Source organism: Carlito syrichta, unplaced genomic scaffold (assembly GCF_000164805.1).
Source record: "Carlito syrichta isolate Samal-C Ts95f unplaced genomic scaffold, Tarsius_syrichta-2.0.1 Scaffold307134, whole genome shotgun sequence".
NCBI lineage: Eukaryota > Metazoa > Chordata > Mammalia > Primates > Tarsiidae > Carlito > Carlito syrichta.
Window position 1 is genome coordinate 66,538 of NW_007251230.1, and position 17,134 is coordinate 83,671.

At 42.8% G+C, this 17,134-nt stretch overlaps 1 protein-coding gene across 8 annotated transcripts in view; it reads right to left on the reverse strand.

Moving 5' to 3' along the window:
* PCCA (propionyl-CoA carboxylase alpha subunit) overlaps positions 1-17,134 on the reverse strand; it is a 419,699-nt gene that overhangs the window by 32,728 nt on the left and 369,837 nt on the right. The window contains exon 21 of one of the 8 annotated variants that reach the window (XM_021715459.1): positions 10,438-10,595. The exons of the other annotated variants lie outside the window; for them this stretch is intronic. Coding sequence (XP_021571134.1) covers positions 10,566-10,595 — 30 coding nt within the window. The 3' untranslated portion in view covers positions 10,438-10,565. Of the gene's footprint in view, positions 1-10,437; positions 10,596-17,134 lie in introns of those variants that run through there. 8 annotated transcript variants of the gene reach the window in all.

Below are 17,134 nucleotides of genomic sequence, written 5' to 3' on the forward strand. Positions count from 1 at the left end.
AGGTGGATCTCGAACCTGCGGGCTCAGGCAATCCACTCACCTCAGTCTCCCAAAGGCGCGAGATTACAGGCTGAGCCACCGAGCCCAGCTTTCTTTTTTCTTTTTTAAGTAACTTTTATTATAGAGTTATGGGGTACAAGTCAGGATTAGGTACTTAAGCAGTCTATGTGCAGGTGAAATTTGAGCCTCCAGCTGATCCTTATTTCACCTGGTTTAGGACCAAGTACCCTTTGTGTTGTTACGCCCCCTTCCCCAATTTTTTTCTTAATATATGATAATCACTGATAAACCTAAGAAGTTATGAGTATAGGTCTGGTTCTCTATAAAACTGGGGTTCATGGACTGCCTGAGCCCATGGGTTCGAGACCCACCTGGGCAACTTAGTGAGACCTCATCTCTACAATCAATAAAAAAATCAGCAGGGTGTGGTAGCGCATGCCTGTAATTCCGGCTACTTGGAAGGCTGGGGCAGAAGGATCGCCGGAGCCCAGCAGGTCGAGGCTGCGGTGGCCGGGAGCGGCCACTGCACTCCAGTCTGGGCGACAGGGTGAGACTCCAACTCAAAAAAAAAAAAAATGTTTTTAAATTGTGGTAAAAAATTTGTAGAACTACTTTAAGATTTGAATGAGATAATACATGTAAACTGGCACAATGGCCAGCACACACATGCCCAGTAAACAGTAGATACTATTAATCCTTGTTATGAACTGAAGTGTGTGCCCCTGTAAATTCACACGTTGGAGCCCAAGCCCCCGTGTGAATATATTTGGACAAAGGGCCTATAAGAAGTTAATTAGGCTTACTGAGGTCATATGGGGATCCTACCCAGTGGACTTCCAGCCTCCAGAATTGTAAGAAAATAAATTTCTCTGGTTTCAGCCACCTAGTTTGTGGTATTTTGGAACAGCTGGCTGAGCTGATTACTGACTAAGACACCTTGCCTTACTCACAGAAGGAACATCTTCAATATCTTTTGCATAGATTCAGTCTAGATTATTTGCTGTTTCAAAGTTTTGGGAGTGTTTTGGTGTCTGTACTTACTTCCCATTAATATGTCTTTGATTTCAATGTTGCTGTCCCTAAGTTAGATCACATACATTACTAGAAGTCTGAGATTAAGGAAGGGAATCCATTAATATACACTGAAGGCCCCTCTAGTTTATCAGTAACTTTCTGAGGCTGGAGAACGCCACTGGGCTCAAAGTGTCGTCCAGGAGAGAAAGTTCTCTTTAAATGTTTACAGACTGTAGATAGGCTGAAACCTAGTCATAACTGCCCAATATTTGGGCAACTGTTCCTTTGATCTCTTGGCTTATTAAAAACTATGGGGAAGCTAAAAAGTCCTAGAAAATTTGGCAAGGTAACTTTAAATGGAGTACACATGGTATTACACAAACTTATTAAGCATAAATCCCTTGAAAAGAAACCTTAATATTGAAAAAATTATAAATATATCCTAGAGGAGAGTTCTGGTCTCAACAAATAAGAAAATGTAAGTGCCACATCACTATTGCCCTTGGTCTGGTGTTTGCAAGAGGAAGTTATATACTGAAAAACTTGAACTTCAACCTTATTATAATCTTATTAGAATACAGAGAGTCTGGTAGCGCCAGCTATTTTAAAGCAAATCACCTCAACCTTAAGAAGGTCTCAGGAGAAAAATGGATTGATCCAGAATTGTTTAGTTCTTCTCCTGGTTGGTGGGATTCCATTCCTGCCCAATTACTTACTTTAGTTAAGTTCAGAGGTAAAGTGATTTAAAGACAGATTCAAACTATTGCCTCTTGTGTCTTAAAAAATAAAATCTGTTATTCCTTCTCCCCAAATGTTAGAAGCATGGTTTAACCAAATTTTCCTTCAAAACTCATTAAAGACTCAACCAGGAAACAATAAAATCCTAGCACCTTCAGGAAAAGTCTCAAGCAACCTATGAGTCAGAAACATACAAAATATTTTTCCTTTTGCTTCTTCTATGTTTTTTTGAAAATTGTTGTGTGTGGAAAAAAAAAGCTTTTAAAATGTGAAATATCCTTAAGATTTGTTTACATTAAGTCATATAAAAAAGTTCACATAGGCACTGGTTTTATGTTTGTCACCTGACATAACGGGACAAATGTGCTTCTTTTTGAATTGGAGTCTCACTCCGTCGCCCAGACTGGAGTGCAGTGGCATGCTCCTGGCCACCGCAGCCTTGACTGGCTGGACTCCAGCAATCCTTCTGCCTCAGTCTTTCAAGTAGCCGGAACTACAGGCATGCAATACCACACCTGACTAATTTTTTTTTTTTTTTTGGATTTATTGTGGAGATGAGGTCTCATCAAGTTGCCCAGGTGGGTCTCGAACCCGCGGGCTCTGGCCATTCACTCACCTCAGCCTCCCAAAGTGCTGGGATAACAGGCTGAGCCACTGAGCCAGCCCAAATGTGCTTCCTTATGGCAGCTTTGCAGTGGTGGAAGTGTGGGTGCTATATATGTGTCAGTCTATCTTGGAAACACTGGAAACATGCTTTTCATCCTGAGAAGGCATGATACAAAAGGCTGGAAGTGATGTTACAAAGATATTACATGTTCCAATATAAAAGTCTGTCTTGAGGCAGCCTACAGGCTTGAATAAAGGAGGTTGACTAGAGCCAGGCGGTTTAGAAAGAGTGAAGTTGGGAGAAGAAGTAATTGGGAGAGTATCTCTGTCAAATCTGAAAAGTCATCAACATCAAAGTCACAAATGTTTCGCACTAATCTCTTAGCCTGGGAATGGACAGATAAGCCATTTCTCTCTGCCAAACACCTGAGTGGAAGGTGACCATCTCCCAGGAGACAACAGGATCTCCTAGTTTCATCAGTTATGTGAGCACAGATGCTGATAAAGGAGAACTCTATATTCAGAGCCTCTTTTGAGAACATAAAAGACTGTTAATATTGTAGAACAGGAGAAAGAGTCCTATACTGTGCAGTGAAAACAAATTCATAGTGTTCTTACATTGACTACATACCTAAAATTTTGTGGCTTGGTGAAAGCCTTCTGGTGTCACCAAAACTCATGGTTTTCTTTTTCTCCTTTTTTTTTTTGAGTCAGTCTCACTGTCGCCCTGGCTTGAGTGCAGTGGCATGCTCACAGCCACCGCAGCCTCAACCTGCTGGATTCAGGTGATCCTTTTGTCTCAGTCTTCCAAGTAGCTGGAACCACAGGCATGCACCACCATGCCCAGCTGATTTTTAAAATTTTATTCTAGAGACGAGCTCTTACCATGTTCAGGCTGGTCTTCAACCCCTGAACTCAGGTAATCCTCTCACCTCCACCTCCTAAAGTGCTGAGATTACAGGCGTGAGCCACTACACCTGGCCAAAAACTCATGATTTTCTACAATGACATGAATTGACAACACCAATGATTTTGCTCACAATGCTGATAGAGGTCTTGTCCGAGTCACTGCCAACTTCTCAGGCCAGAAAATCAAGTCAATACCTTGTTAAAGGTTTGGCAAGGTCCAAGGTAGAATACAAAATTTTTCTCTAGTATAAGTTTGTATGATAACAGAGATGAATTATGAAACTACCCCACCCCAGGAAATATCACTCCAAACCCAGTTCAATAGGGAGGAGTAAATTTTTAAGTATACTTGAAGAACATGGTTGGTAATGGAATACTTTTTTTTTTTGAGTTGGAGTCTCACTGTCACCCACACTGGAGTGCAGTGGCATACTCCAGGCCACTGCAGCCTCGACCTGCGGGGCTCTGGTGATCCTTCCTCCTCAGCCCTCCAAGTAGCTGGAACTACAGGTGTGCGCTATCCTGTCCGGCTAATTTTTGATTTATTGTAGAGACGAAGTCTTGCCAAGTTGCCCGGGCGGGTCTCGAACCCACGGGCTCAGGCAATTCACTTGCCTCAGTCTCCCAAAGTGCTGGGATTACAGACTGAGCCATCAAGCCCGGCCTGGAATACTATTTATTCTTTTTTTTTTTTTTTTAGTTGGAGTCTCACTCTGTCGTCCAGACTGGAGTGCAGTGGCCGCTCCCGGCCACCGCAGCCTCGACCTGCTGGGCTCCAGCGATCCTTCCGCCTCAGCCTTCCGAGAAGCCGGAATTACAGGCATGCGCTACCATGCCCAGCTGATTTTTTAATTTATTGTTGAGATGAGGTCTCGCTGCCCAGGCGGGTCTCGAACCCGCGGGCTCAGGCAATCCACTCACCTCAGCCTCCCAAAGGCGTGGGATTACAGGCTGAGCCACAAAGCCCAGCTTATTCTTAAGAAAAAGAATGAAGTGCTGATACTACTACGTGAATGAGCCTCAAAAGTATCACGCTAAGTGAAAGAAACTGGACATAGAAATTACATATGATTGTATACATACAAAACATCTAGAACAGGAAATCCAGAGACAGAAAGCAGATTCGTGGTTGCCAGATGCTGGGAGCTAGGCTAAGGGGTGGGGGGACAGACAGTGACTACTTAACGGGTATGTGGTTTCTTTAGGGATGATAAAAATTTCTTGGAACTGGATAAAGACGATGGTTGCAAAACACTGTGATTGTACTAGATGCCATTGAATTGTATATCTTAAAATAGTTAATGGGGGCTCAGTGGCTTAGCCTGTAATCGCAGCACTTTGGGAGGCTGAGGCAAGTGGACTGCCTGAGCCCACGGGTTCGAGAACTGCCTGGGCAACTTGGTGAAACCCTGTCTCTACAAAAATAAAATAAAAAATTAGCCTGGCATGGTAGCACATGCCATTAGTTCCAGCTACTTGGAAGGCTGAGGTAGAAGGATGGCTAGAGCCCAGCGGGTCGACACTGGGGGTGCCGTGAGCGTGCCACTGCACCGCAGCCTGGGCGACAGAGTGAGACTCTGACTCCAAAAATAAATAAATAAGTAAATAAATAAAGTTAATGGTCAATTGTATGTTATGTAGATTTTAACTTAAAAGTACAGGTCGGGCTTGGTGGCTCCGCTTATAATCCCAGCAATTTGGGAGACCAAGGTGAGTGGATCGCCTGAGCCAGCTGGCTTGTGACCCACTCGGGCAACTTGGTGAGACCTCATCTCTACAATAAATCAAAAAATTAGCCAGGCATGGTAGCACACGCCTGTAGTTCCAGCTACTTGGAAGCCTGAGACGGAAGGATTGCCAGAATCCAGCAGGTCAAGGCTGTGGTGGACGGGAGCATGCCATTGCACTCCAGTCTGGGCGACAGAGTGAGACTCCAACTCAAAACAAGAAAAAATACATTTGGCTGTTCTGAATGTTGTAAAGCTTTCACTGAAGGTTCCTTAGTCACTAACATGGACATTTCCAATTGATTGCGGCTTTACTCCTCTCTCCTCCCTTCCCCTCTCTTCCTTCCTTGGTGTGTCTTCTTCAATAGACAGTACTAACTTCCATTGAGGGTAGAATCATGATGTCTGGTACACAGAAGACACTCAATATTTAACCCTCACCATATTTTGTTGGAATTATCAGCTTAAGTATCTATTTCCTTTACCAGACAAATGGAAAAAGGAAAGTAGTAATTTGCAGCAGGGAAACCTGACAAACACTACCCTAGCCAAGTAACCAAAGAAATATCACCAGCAATGACAACAGAAACATGTGCCTCCTGATATGAAGCAATGAGGTCACAATATCACTGCTGCCTATTCCTGCCAAATGTATGACAATCTGAGTGTGAGGAAACACCAAGCGAATGCAAACTGAGGCCCATTTGACAAAATAAACTATCTTCAAAAATGTCAAGGTCGTGAAAGACAAAGAGAGAATGAGGGGCTATTCTAGATGACAGAGACTAAAGGGACTTGAAAAGTAAATGCAATGTGTGATTCTGACTAGATCCTGGACCAGAAAATAACATATTTTCTTTAGTTATAAAAGCCAGTATATTTTTTTCTTTTTTCTTGTTATTTTTTTATTTTTTCGTAGAGACAGGGTCTTGCTCTGTTGCCCAGGGTGACATACAGTGGCATAATATCAGTTCACTGCAGCCTTGAACTCCTAGGCTCAAGCAGTCTTCCCATCTCAGCCTCCTCAGTAGCTGGGACTACAGGCACATACCTCCATGGCTGGCTAACTTAAAAAAGCAAAACCAAAAACAAAAAACAATTTTTTTTAGAGATAGAGTCTTGCTATGTTGTCCAGGCTGGCCTTTAACTCCTGAGCTCAAGAGATCCTCCCTCCCCAGCCTCCCAAAGGGCTGGGATTACGGGCATGAGCCACCATGCCTGACCAAAAGCCAGTATTTTTATAGTGGGAAAACTGGCAAACTGTGAAAGAGTTGTAGATTAGACAATACTACTGTATCACTGTCAATTCCCTAATTTTGATAACTAACTGCCCTGTGGTTATATAAGTGAATGTCATCTTGTGTTGAAGAAATACATACTTAAACAGTGTTAGCAATTTGCTGAAATGGTTCAAAAGAAACAATTATATGTATATAGATGGGGTAGGGGGAGAAGGGAAGAGGGAGAGAGGGAGGGGGCAGAGGGGTAGGGGAGAGAGACAGAGAGAACACAATAAATCAGCTTTGATAAAATGTTAATATTTGGGGAATCTTGGTGAAATGTATAGACACTCCTTGTATTATTGTTTTGCAACTTTTTCACAAGTCTGAAGTTATTTCAGAATAAGTTAAAAAAAATTAAGCATGAAAACCTAAAAAAAGTTTTCCATTTAGATAAGAAAAAAATAAGTGTGAAATTAAAAGCATGTTTACTGTGCTCAGGGTAGCTGAGAAAATCTGCAGTAATTACTTTTAAGTGAAATCAGTGGTTACACAGAGTGCTAATTGGAAGCTGGCACAATTCCAGGGCACTGACACTATCTTCCAAATTAACCCAACAAACTGGACAGCAGAGCAGGAAAAGGTATTTTCTTTCTTGAGTATTTATAAATGAGAAGCAGGAACACTGCAAATAACACTGAGGAATCTGCCTGCTTTACAAAGAAATACTTTCCCCAGGCTTTACAAACTAAAACAAAAACAACCAACATACACACATACACAAACCCATCTCTACATTAAGGAAATCATCCTTCAAACACCTACAAGTTAACAAAAATGTAAGGGACACTGTAGCACTAGTACTAGAATTTGTGGTCTCTTGAAGTTCACTGCCAGTGCCAGCGGAGGTATCATCTCTACAGAATTGGCCATTGCAAAGAGCCGGCATTTTCTTTTCTTTCTTTTTTTTTTTTGAGTTGGAGTCTCACTCCTTCACCCAGGCTGGAGGGCAGTGGCACACTCACAGCCACCCCAGCATCGACCTGCTGGGCTCAGAAGATCCTCTTGCCTCAGCCTCCTGAGTAGCTGGGACTACAGGTGCTTGCCACCACACCCAGCTAATTTTTTGATTTATCGTAAAGACAAGGTCTCATCAAGTTGCCAGGCTGGTCTTGAGCCCTGAACTCAGACAATCCTCTTGCCTCAGCCTCCCAAAGAGCTGGCATTACAGGCTTGAGACTCCGCACCCGGACTAGAGAACCGGCATTTTCTATAACAAGGATAAATTAACCATGCTAGCTATAGGAGACATGAGACAAAAAGAGTGAGATTTCATCTCTGCCATCAGGAAGTGTACAATTATTTGGGAACATGCATACGTAGAGATAAATTGTGGAACCAGGTGTATGGAGTCTATTTGTGAGAATTCCAAGGAGTAACTGGGAGCTACTTTCTAAAGACACTTGAAGGGACCCCACGTGAGAAAATAGATTGACTACTTCTGCCCTGCCATAGAAGCCACTTATGGGGATGCAGATTTTAATTCTAGCTAGGGAGACAACTTCTAATAAAGCTCTCCAATAATAGAATAGGTAGCCTTGTGAAGCAGCAAGACTCTCATCACTGGATATATTCAAGTGCATCCAAGAAATACTATTCAAGTATTATGCACAATTTGATCTAGAAACCTCTAAGGCCAGGTTTCTCAATGGCATTGCCATGAGTAGGTTCCTTAGTAGCCCAAAGACAGGATAAATCTTTGTGTTGGGGCTGTCCTGTGCCTGGTGGGATGGTTAGTATCCTAGGCTGCTAGTAAATGGATAGCACCCCCCACACACAGACACATACACACACTTGTGACAATCAAACATGTCTCTAGACACTGCCAAATATCCCCTGGGGGCAAAATTGCCTCCAGTTGTGATTAGTAGTTCGAAGATCCCTCCTAACAGCAAATTCCTCTGAGTCTATGTGTTGAGAAAATGAACTAAGATAAAATTTCAGAGGGAGAGCCTAAGACAGACTGAAGAGGATTTATGGAGGAGGTAGGATTTGAGATAAGTCTTGGGGTAAAATCAATCTGAATAAGGGTAGAGCAAACAGTAAGCATTCTAGAAGTGGACATAGGAAAGAACAGACTGTAACAGGATCATTAGGAAGTTGACTGGCCAAGCAGGGAGGCTTACTTTAATAGTAGATAAGACTAGATAGAAGTAGTCATAATTTTGCAATGTGTTAAGGCAATTTCAAATCTAAAGTCAAGATTGGCATTTTAACCGATTCATGTCATTGGAAAGTCAATGTTAAGTGCAGTCCCGGAAAAGACAGTGTCCTGTAAAGATGATGGGGTGCTGGCATGTTAGACAACACTCTGCCTGTATTAATACTGGTCCATCAAAAAAAACAAACACTGGCTTAAGAGAGCTTTTTAGGGCTGGGCTCGGTGGCTCAGCCTGTAATCCTGTGCCTTTGGGAGACTGAAGTGAGTGGATTGTCTGAGCCTGTGGGTTCGAGACCCTCCTGGGCAACTTGGCGAGACCTCATCTCTACAATAAATCAAAAATTAGCCGGGCGTGGTAGCGCGTGCCTGTAGTTCCGGCTACTTGGAAGACTGAGGCGGAAGGATCACTGGAGCCCAGCAAGTCGAGGCTGCGGTGGCCAGGAGCAGCCACTGCACTCCAGTCTGGGGAACAGAGTGAGACTCCAACTCAAAAAAAAAAAAAAAATTAGCCAGGTGTGGTAGTACATGCCTGTAGCTCCAGCTACTTGGAAGGCTGAGGCGGAAGGATCGCTGGAGCCCAGCAGGTCAACACTGGGATGGCCGTGAGTGTGCCACTCACTCCAGCCTGGGCAACAGAGACTACAACTCCAAAACAACAACAAAAAAGAGAGTATTTTAAGTGTTTGCTTCTGAGATGTCACTGCTCTCCATATCTGAATGACATGGATCTGACTCTAATTTTATTTTATTTTATTTTATTTTATGTTATTTAGTTGGAGTCTCACTCTTGCCTAGGCTGGAGTGCAGTGGCATGCTCACGGCCACTGCAGCCTCAACCTGCTGGGCCCAGGCGATCCTCTCACCTCAGCCTTCCAAGTAGCGGGGACCACAGGCATGCATCACCATGCCCAGTTAATTTTTTGATTTATTGTAGAGGCGAGGTCTTGCCAAGTTGCCCAGGCTGGTCTCAAACCCATGGGTTCAGGCAATCCTCTCACCTCAACCTCCCAAAGTGCTGGGACTATAGGCATGAGCCACCGCGCCCAGCTGACTCTAATTTTAAAGCATGCTTACAGAGAAGCTGAAAGAAAGCAAGTTGGGGGAGGAAGGAGGAGAGGGAGAGAAGAGTCCTGAAACACATCATGTTTTGTGAAAGACGTGGGACGTTAACATTCTGCTGTATTCAAGCAACACTCACAGGTCAAGAAGGCTGGGATTTGCAAGTGTGCGGATGACCCATGCTTCAGTCTTTGTTTTGTGTGAGTCTTTATAATTCCAATTTGGACCACAAGAATGAATTCTCAAGTCTCCACGGGGGATTGCAAGAACTGGGGTTGGGGCGTCAGTACCAGGCTGGGTTTGGCCAAGGTTCAGGTGAGCCCTAAGAACCGAGCTGCCTCCAGGTGAGTCTGCGCCCTTCTTGGTGTGGGGTTCAGATGTATTCAGAAAGCCCCAGAAGAGGTTCACCATAAGAGAGCGTGTTGGAATCGTGGAGGCTGTAAAAGGTACCTTCTAGTGACCCTGCCCAGGTCAGGCATTAGCTGGTGGGCAGCTCTCACCCCTATGCCTTCCCAACATAGGCGTCTGAGGGTCCAAAAATGCCAAATCAGTGCCCACCTGTGGTCAGAAGGTGAAGGGGGTCAACACCAGGCCGATTCGTCCACACACTCAACTGCAGGTGTCCTTCTGCTCGCTCCACTATCTGTCCGCTTAAGCAGCTACGGAGCAGAAGGAAATTGCTAGCTTTCTGTAACAGACATATCCAACATCCTCCTCCCCAAGTAAATGAACCTCTTCTAAGTTATTCTTTCCCTACATTCCAAAAAACTTCTGAAATGGGACCTCCCAGTGACCTCTGCCCAGGTCCTTTATGGGTTACAATTCAGCAGCATTATTTGGGATCATCTAATGTTTCCATCTGATCCTTCCTCAGAAGCCACTTAATTCTCCTTTATTTAGACTCATATTCACAAAAATATTTTTTAAAAATAGAGAAAAAAAAGACCAAAATATTTACACTTAGAGGAGACTTAAAATAAAAGCGTTACACATGCAAATGAGCTTGTACAGACAAGAGCTTTCATCCCCGGGCCTCCCGCCGAGAAATTGCAGCACCTTCTGGCAAGCATCTCACATTAAATAGGGGAGCTTTCTCCAGGGCTCAAAAAAGTTATTAAGAGTGTGAGCTTTGGCCATTATTTCACAATTGAGTTAACCTCTATCCCAAGGGCAACATTTTGCAGCTGTTTGCAGTGAGTCACTACTTTCTTTTCATTCTTTTCCCTTTTTTCCATTTTCTTCTTTTTTGGTAAATTACCCTTTACATTTTTGCCTGTGACTAGGGGCATAAGGACAAAGTTTGGATCTGGTTCTTGCTGTTCTGAATAGCTGTCTGCTTTTTAAATGGCAGAAATGAAAATAGCAGAGTCACGTGGTATTCTTTCAAATGAACTCTCCACAATGATGCAGAGATGAGGCACACACACACAAAATAAGCAGCAATGCTCCTTCCTTCTATTGACAACATCACCACTCAGAGAGGAGTTAGTAGTTATGTTTGCCATTTAGTCTCATAGCAAACAATTCCTTCCCTTAGATTAGCAACACTTGCTTTTCCAAAATACTTGTACGATCTGCACCAGCCACACAAAGAAATCAATCACAAGAGTGACTATTTCTCACAATGCTTGAAATTGTATGGAGCAGTGGTTTTCAAAGCAGGGTCCCCTGACCAGCAGCATCTGGGTACTTGTCAGAAATGCAAATATCAGGCCCCATCCCAGATCTACGGAGTCAGGAGTTCTATAGGGTGGAGCGGCCACCTGTGGTCTAACACTCTTCTACACACGCAATTTCAAAGGGGGCTCTGGACGCTGAGTGCCTCCTGGGCTTTGTCAGTTGAAACTCTTCTAAATGCCTCTAAGTGGCTCACTTTCTTCATCTTGTAAAACTGAGACAATGATAGTACCTTGCCTCACAGAACTGTCTTGAGGAGTGAGTACCTTAGCTAACACATACAAAGTGTTGACAGTGCTTGCCAGTGGCTGGCAGGGGAGGCAGGGAGTGGCTGCAAATAGGCAGAAGGGAGATTTTGGGGGATGGAGATACTCTAAAAATGGAATAGGTGATGGTTGCACAACTCTAAAAATGTACTAGAGCCCATGGAACTGTAATTTATAAGGGGTGAATGTTACTCTATAAAGTATGACTTAATAAAACTGTTTTTTAAAATATTAAAAATGTTTAGAAGAGTGCCTAGCTCATAGCAATCAGATGTTGACTCTTACCATCTAGGTCATCTGAACAAATGCATCAAATTATACATCTTTTTCTTTTTCTTTTTTTTGAGTTGGAGTCTCACTCTGTCGCCCAGACTGGAGTGCAGTGGCCGCTCCCAGTCACCGCAGACTCAACCCGCTGGGCTCTGGCGATCCTTCCGCCTCAGCCTTCCGAGTAGCCGGAATTACAGGTATGCGCTACCACGCCCGGCTGATTTTTTGATTTATTGTAGAGATGAGGTCTCACCAAGTTGCCCAGGCGGGTCTCGAACCCGCGGGCTCAGGCAATCCACTCACCTCAGCCTCCCAAAGGCGTGGGATTACAGGCTGAGCCACCGAGCCCGGCTCATATTTTTCTTAAAAGGAATTAACTGATCTCCCTCTAAAGGAGGGTGAGAGTCTTGTTATGCCTTGATATCAGAGTGGGATCTAAGCTGTGCCCTGTTAGTGATTCAAAAAGTAAATAAGGCCTGTGACAACCATTCTGAACATGGTGATTTTACAAAGAAAAATGACATTTCTTAGGGTATAGTAATATATCAATGGCAAATGGAAATATAAACATTCCAGTGATATTACCCCATAAATATAACTTTCGTTTAAAAATGTTGGGTGTAGTAAAAGCCATCTATGAGAAACCCACAGCCAGCATACTCCTAAACGGACAAAAATTGGAACCATTTCTCGTGAAAATTGGAACAAGACAAGGATGCCCACTCTCACCCCTCCTGTTCAATACTGTTTTGGAGGTCCTGGCTAGAGCAATCAGAGAAGAGAAGGCAATCAGTGGTAACCAAATAGGAAAAGAGGAAGTCAAGTTCTCTCTCTTTGCAGATGACATGATCGTGTACCTTGAAAACCCAAGAGAATCTGTCAAAAACCTCCTTACACTGATAAAGGACTTGGGCAAAGTCTCAGGATATAAAATAAATGTACAGAAGACAATCGCATTTCTTTATACCAATAATAAACAAACAGAAACCCAAATAAAAAGCACAATTCCATTCACAATAGCCACACAAAAAATGAAATACCTTGGCATCTTCCTAACCAGAGACGTGAAAGATCTTTACAATGAAAACTACAAAACACTGCTCAAAGAAATCAAAGATGACACAAACAAGTGGACAAATATCCCATGCTCATGGATTGGAAGAATCAACATTGTGAAGATGTCCATCCTACCTAAGGCAATCTACAGATTTAATGCAATACCCATCAAATTACCAGCAACATTCTTCTCAGACCTAGAAAAAACAATACAGGAATTCATATGGAAACACAAACGACCAAGAATAGCCAGAACAATCCTCAGCCAAAAAAAACAAAAACAAAAAACAAAGCAGGCGGTATCACATTACCAGACTTCAAACTTGCCTATAAAGCTACAATAATCAAAACAGCTTGGTATTGGTACAAAAACAGGCATACAGACCAATGGAATAGAATTGAGATTCCAGAAGCTAAACCTCAATTTCTCAATCAACTCATCTTCGACAAAGCCTCCACCACTACCACTGGGGAAAGGAGAACCTATTCGGTAAACTATTCAGTATGGGAAAACTGGCTGACCACATGCAGAAGACTCAAACAAGACTCCTATCTGTCCCCATACACAAAAATTAACTCTAAATGGATCAGAGACCTAAATGTAAAACCTCATAAGAACCTCAGAAAATGCAGGATATATCCTTATGGAAATTGGAGCTGGCATCCAATTCCTGAACAAAACCTGAAACCCACAGGCCATAAGAGATAAGATAGACAAGTGGGACCTCATTAAACTGACAAGCTTCTGCAAAGCCAAAGAAACCATCAAGAGAGCAGGGAGACAGCCCACAGACTGGGAAAAAGTATTTGCCAACTCCAGATCCAACAAAGGTTTAACATCTTGGATCTACAAGGAACTCAAACGTGCTGAAAAGAAAAAAACAACCCCATTATAAAGTGGGAAAAGATATGAACAGACACTTCTCAAAGGAAGACATCTGAGCAGCCAACAGACACATGAAGAAATGTGCAACCTCACTAATCATCAAGGAGATGCAAATCAAAACACACTGAGATACCACCTAACTCCAGTCAGAATGGCAATTATCAGTAACCAAAAAATAACAGTTGCTGGGGAGGGTGTGGTGAAAAGGGAACACTTCTACACTGTTGGTGGGAGTGTAAACTAGTGCAACCTCTGTGGAAAGCAGTGTGGCGATTCCTAAAAGCTCTAAATATCAACCTCCCATATGACCCTACAATCCCCCTCCTGGGAATATACCCTGAAGAACTCATATCATTCTATCAAAAAGATACCTGCACACAAATGTTTATTGCAGTATTGTTCACCATAGCAAGAACCTGGAACCAACCATGCTGTCCATCAAAAGAGGACTGGATTTTTAAATGTGGTACGTATACATGATGGAACAGTATGCAGCCATAAAAAAGAACAAAATCATGAATTTCGCAGCAACCTGGATGGAACTAGAGTCAATAATAATGAGTGACCTCTCACAGAAACAAAGACCGGTCACATGTTCTCACTCATATAGCGGTCCTTGAACATCCATCATAATACTGTAAGAAAAGGACTGACAGTGGTGGGAAACTATGGGGGGGAGGGGAAGGGAGGTGGGATTAACAGTAGTCAATATCTGTCTGGGGATGGGGAGACACCCCTTATCAACAAGGGTGCCTGAACGAAGCATATTTGTTTACCTAACCCTTAACTGTACGCCACAATATCAAAATAAAAAATATTGATAAGTAAAAAAAAAAAGTTGGGTGTGGATATGTGCTCTAATTTATAACAGCAGGCTTCATTATTGCCATCGTGATTTCAATAAGCAAAGGCTCACCATAAACTGTGCTGATCAGGGTATAGGCCAGATGAGCAATGCAAGACAGGATGTCAAGTGTTTGAAATAACATTGTTAACCAAAGTGACAGAATGGCCAGCCAGGCTTACTCACTATATTTATTGTGTCAAAACCAAAATGCACCAGACAATTAAGATAATTGTATTCAGTCTATTGCAATAGGGAACATGTTAGCAAACAACCACATTTGCCTGCCAGAACTATAGTCATGTAGACATTTAGTAACATGTATTGATTTTGCTGGCAATTGATATTGTTGAACTTTCCCTGAGCCCTGTGCTCTAGGAAAACAGAAACACACAGGCTCCTACCCTTTAGTATCCCAGGAAATGGCTATAAGCAAAGAGTCCCTCCCCATAGACTTCCTCATTTCTTCATGAACCCCCAAACTCTTGGATGACTACCTTGTTTCCTGCCTCTGCAAAACCCTAGACCCTTCTTTTCTCTTAGACATTCCTCATAATAAACATTTCCCTATTGCAATAGACTGAATACAATTATCTTCTTAATTGTCTGCTGCATTTTGGTTTTGACACAATAAATATAATGAGTATATCTAGCTGGCCATTCTGTCACTTTGGTTAACAATATTATTTGAAATGCTTGACATTTTACAGTATTTTAGAATATTTACATGCATGCACACACATACACACCTATGTTAGTCTTTTTTTTTTTTTTTTTTTGAGTTGGAGTCTCACTGTGTTGCCCAGACTGGAGTGCAGTAGTCGCTCCCGGCCACCGCAGCCTCGACCCTCTGGGCTCCGGTGATCCTTCAGCCTCAGCCTTCCGAGTAGCTGGAACTACAGGCGTGCGCTACCACACCTGGCTAACTTTTTGATTTATTGTAGAGATGAGGTCTCGCCAAGTTGCCCAGGCGGGTCTCAAACCCGCGGGCTCAGGCAATCCACTCACCTCAGGCTCCCAAAGGCGTGGGATTACAGGCTGAGCCACCGAGCCCGACTCTATGTTAGCTCTTTAATTGCATGTGTTAGTGCTAGAGTAGAAAAACAAAGTTAAAATTAATTTTCACATTACTTAAAATTAATTTGCACATACAACTACCTACAATTGGTCATCTAGGACAGAGGCAGGCAGACCTTCGCTATAGAGGGCTGAATAGTAAATATTTTAGGTTTTGCATGTCACACTGTCTACTCTGACTTAGTAATGTGAAAGCAGCCACTGAGAATGCATAAACAAATGGGCAACACTGTGTTTCAATACAACTTTATTTACAGAAACAGTTGATGGAGGCCAGATGCTGTGGCTCATGCCTACAATCCCACCGCTTTGGGAGGCGTAGGCAGGAGAATCACTTCAACCCAGGAGTTTGAGATCAGCTTGGGCAACATAGTGAGACTTCATCTCCTCAAAGAAATAAAAAAATTGGCTGGGTGTGGTGGCTCACACCTATAATCCCAGCACTTTGGGAGGCCAAGGTGAAAGGATTGCCTGAGCCTATGGGTTCAAGACCAGTTTGGGCAACTTGGTGAGACCTCATCTCTCAATAAACAAAAAAATTAGTTGGGCGTGGTGGCATGTGCCTGTAGTTCCAGTTACTTGGAAGGCTGAGGTGGAAGGATTGCTTGAGCCCAGCTGGTCTAGGCTGCAGTGGCTGTGTATGTGCCACTGCACTCCAGCTTGGGCAACAGAGTGAGACTTCAACTCAAAATAAATAAATAAATAAATAATCAAATAAACAAATAAAGCAAACTCCAGCCTACCAACCGTTTTCTTTTCTTTCTTTCTTTCCCTCCTCCCTCCCTCCCTCCTTTTCTTCCTTCCTTTTTGAGTCAGGGTCTAACTCTGTCTCCAACGCCAGAGTGCAGTGGCACAATCATTTTTGCCACAGCCTCAACCTCCTCGTTCAGGCAATCCTCCTGCCTCAGCCTCCTGAGAAGCTGGGATTACAGGTGTGTACCACCACGCCTGGCATTACTGTGCTTTTTAAGAGCATTTTATTAGTAGTAGTCCAGAGGTGTTTTTTAAAATACTAACTACATTTTTAAAGTACTATATAATTATAATTCCTACTTTTTGGAAGTATAATACAGAGGACACAATTTAACATATTCTGGATGAAATGGGTCTCTACAAGTCACCTACTATGACACTTTAAGATTATAGTTCTGTTTTGGCATGGGAGGTCTGTTCCCAAGTCATCAGAGTTTCAGCTGTTATTTTAGTTTTTAAGTCCTCTCCGCCATCTGCTTCCTTCTAGTTCCTCATTTAGGAAGTTCCAAGGCAGTATCTCCTGCGGTACTCTACAAAATGAATTCTGGGAAAGGCTAATACACACCCAGGGAAAACAAGGATTCAGTGGACAATTATGTCTGAGAAATGCTACGTTCCACATTTCCTCTTGGAGATTCAAAATGAATGTCTGCCTGGTAAAGACTTTAAGAAGTCCTGAAAAAAAATACATTAATTTAACCCAGCATTTTCCAAGCTTACTTGAAACAGCATATCTTTTTTTGAATTACCCTATTAACATTTCTTGGCAAATATTATCCTAAACACACACACACATACACACACACACACA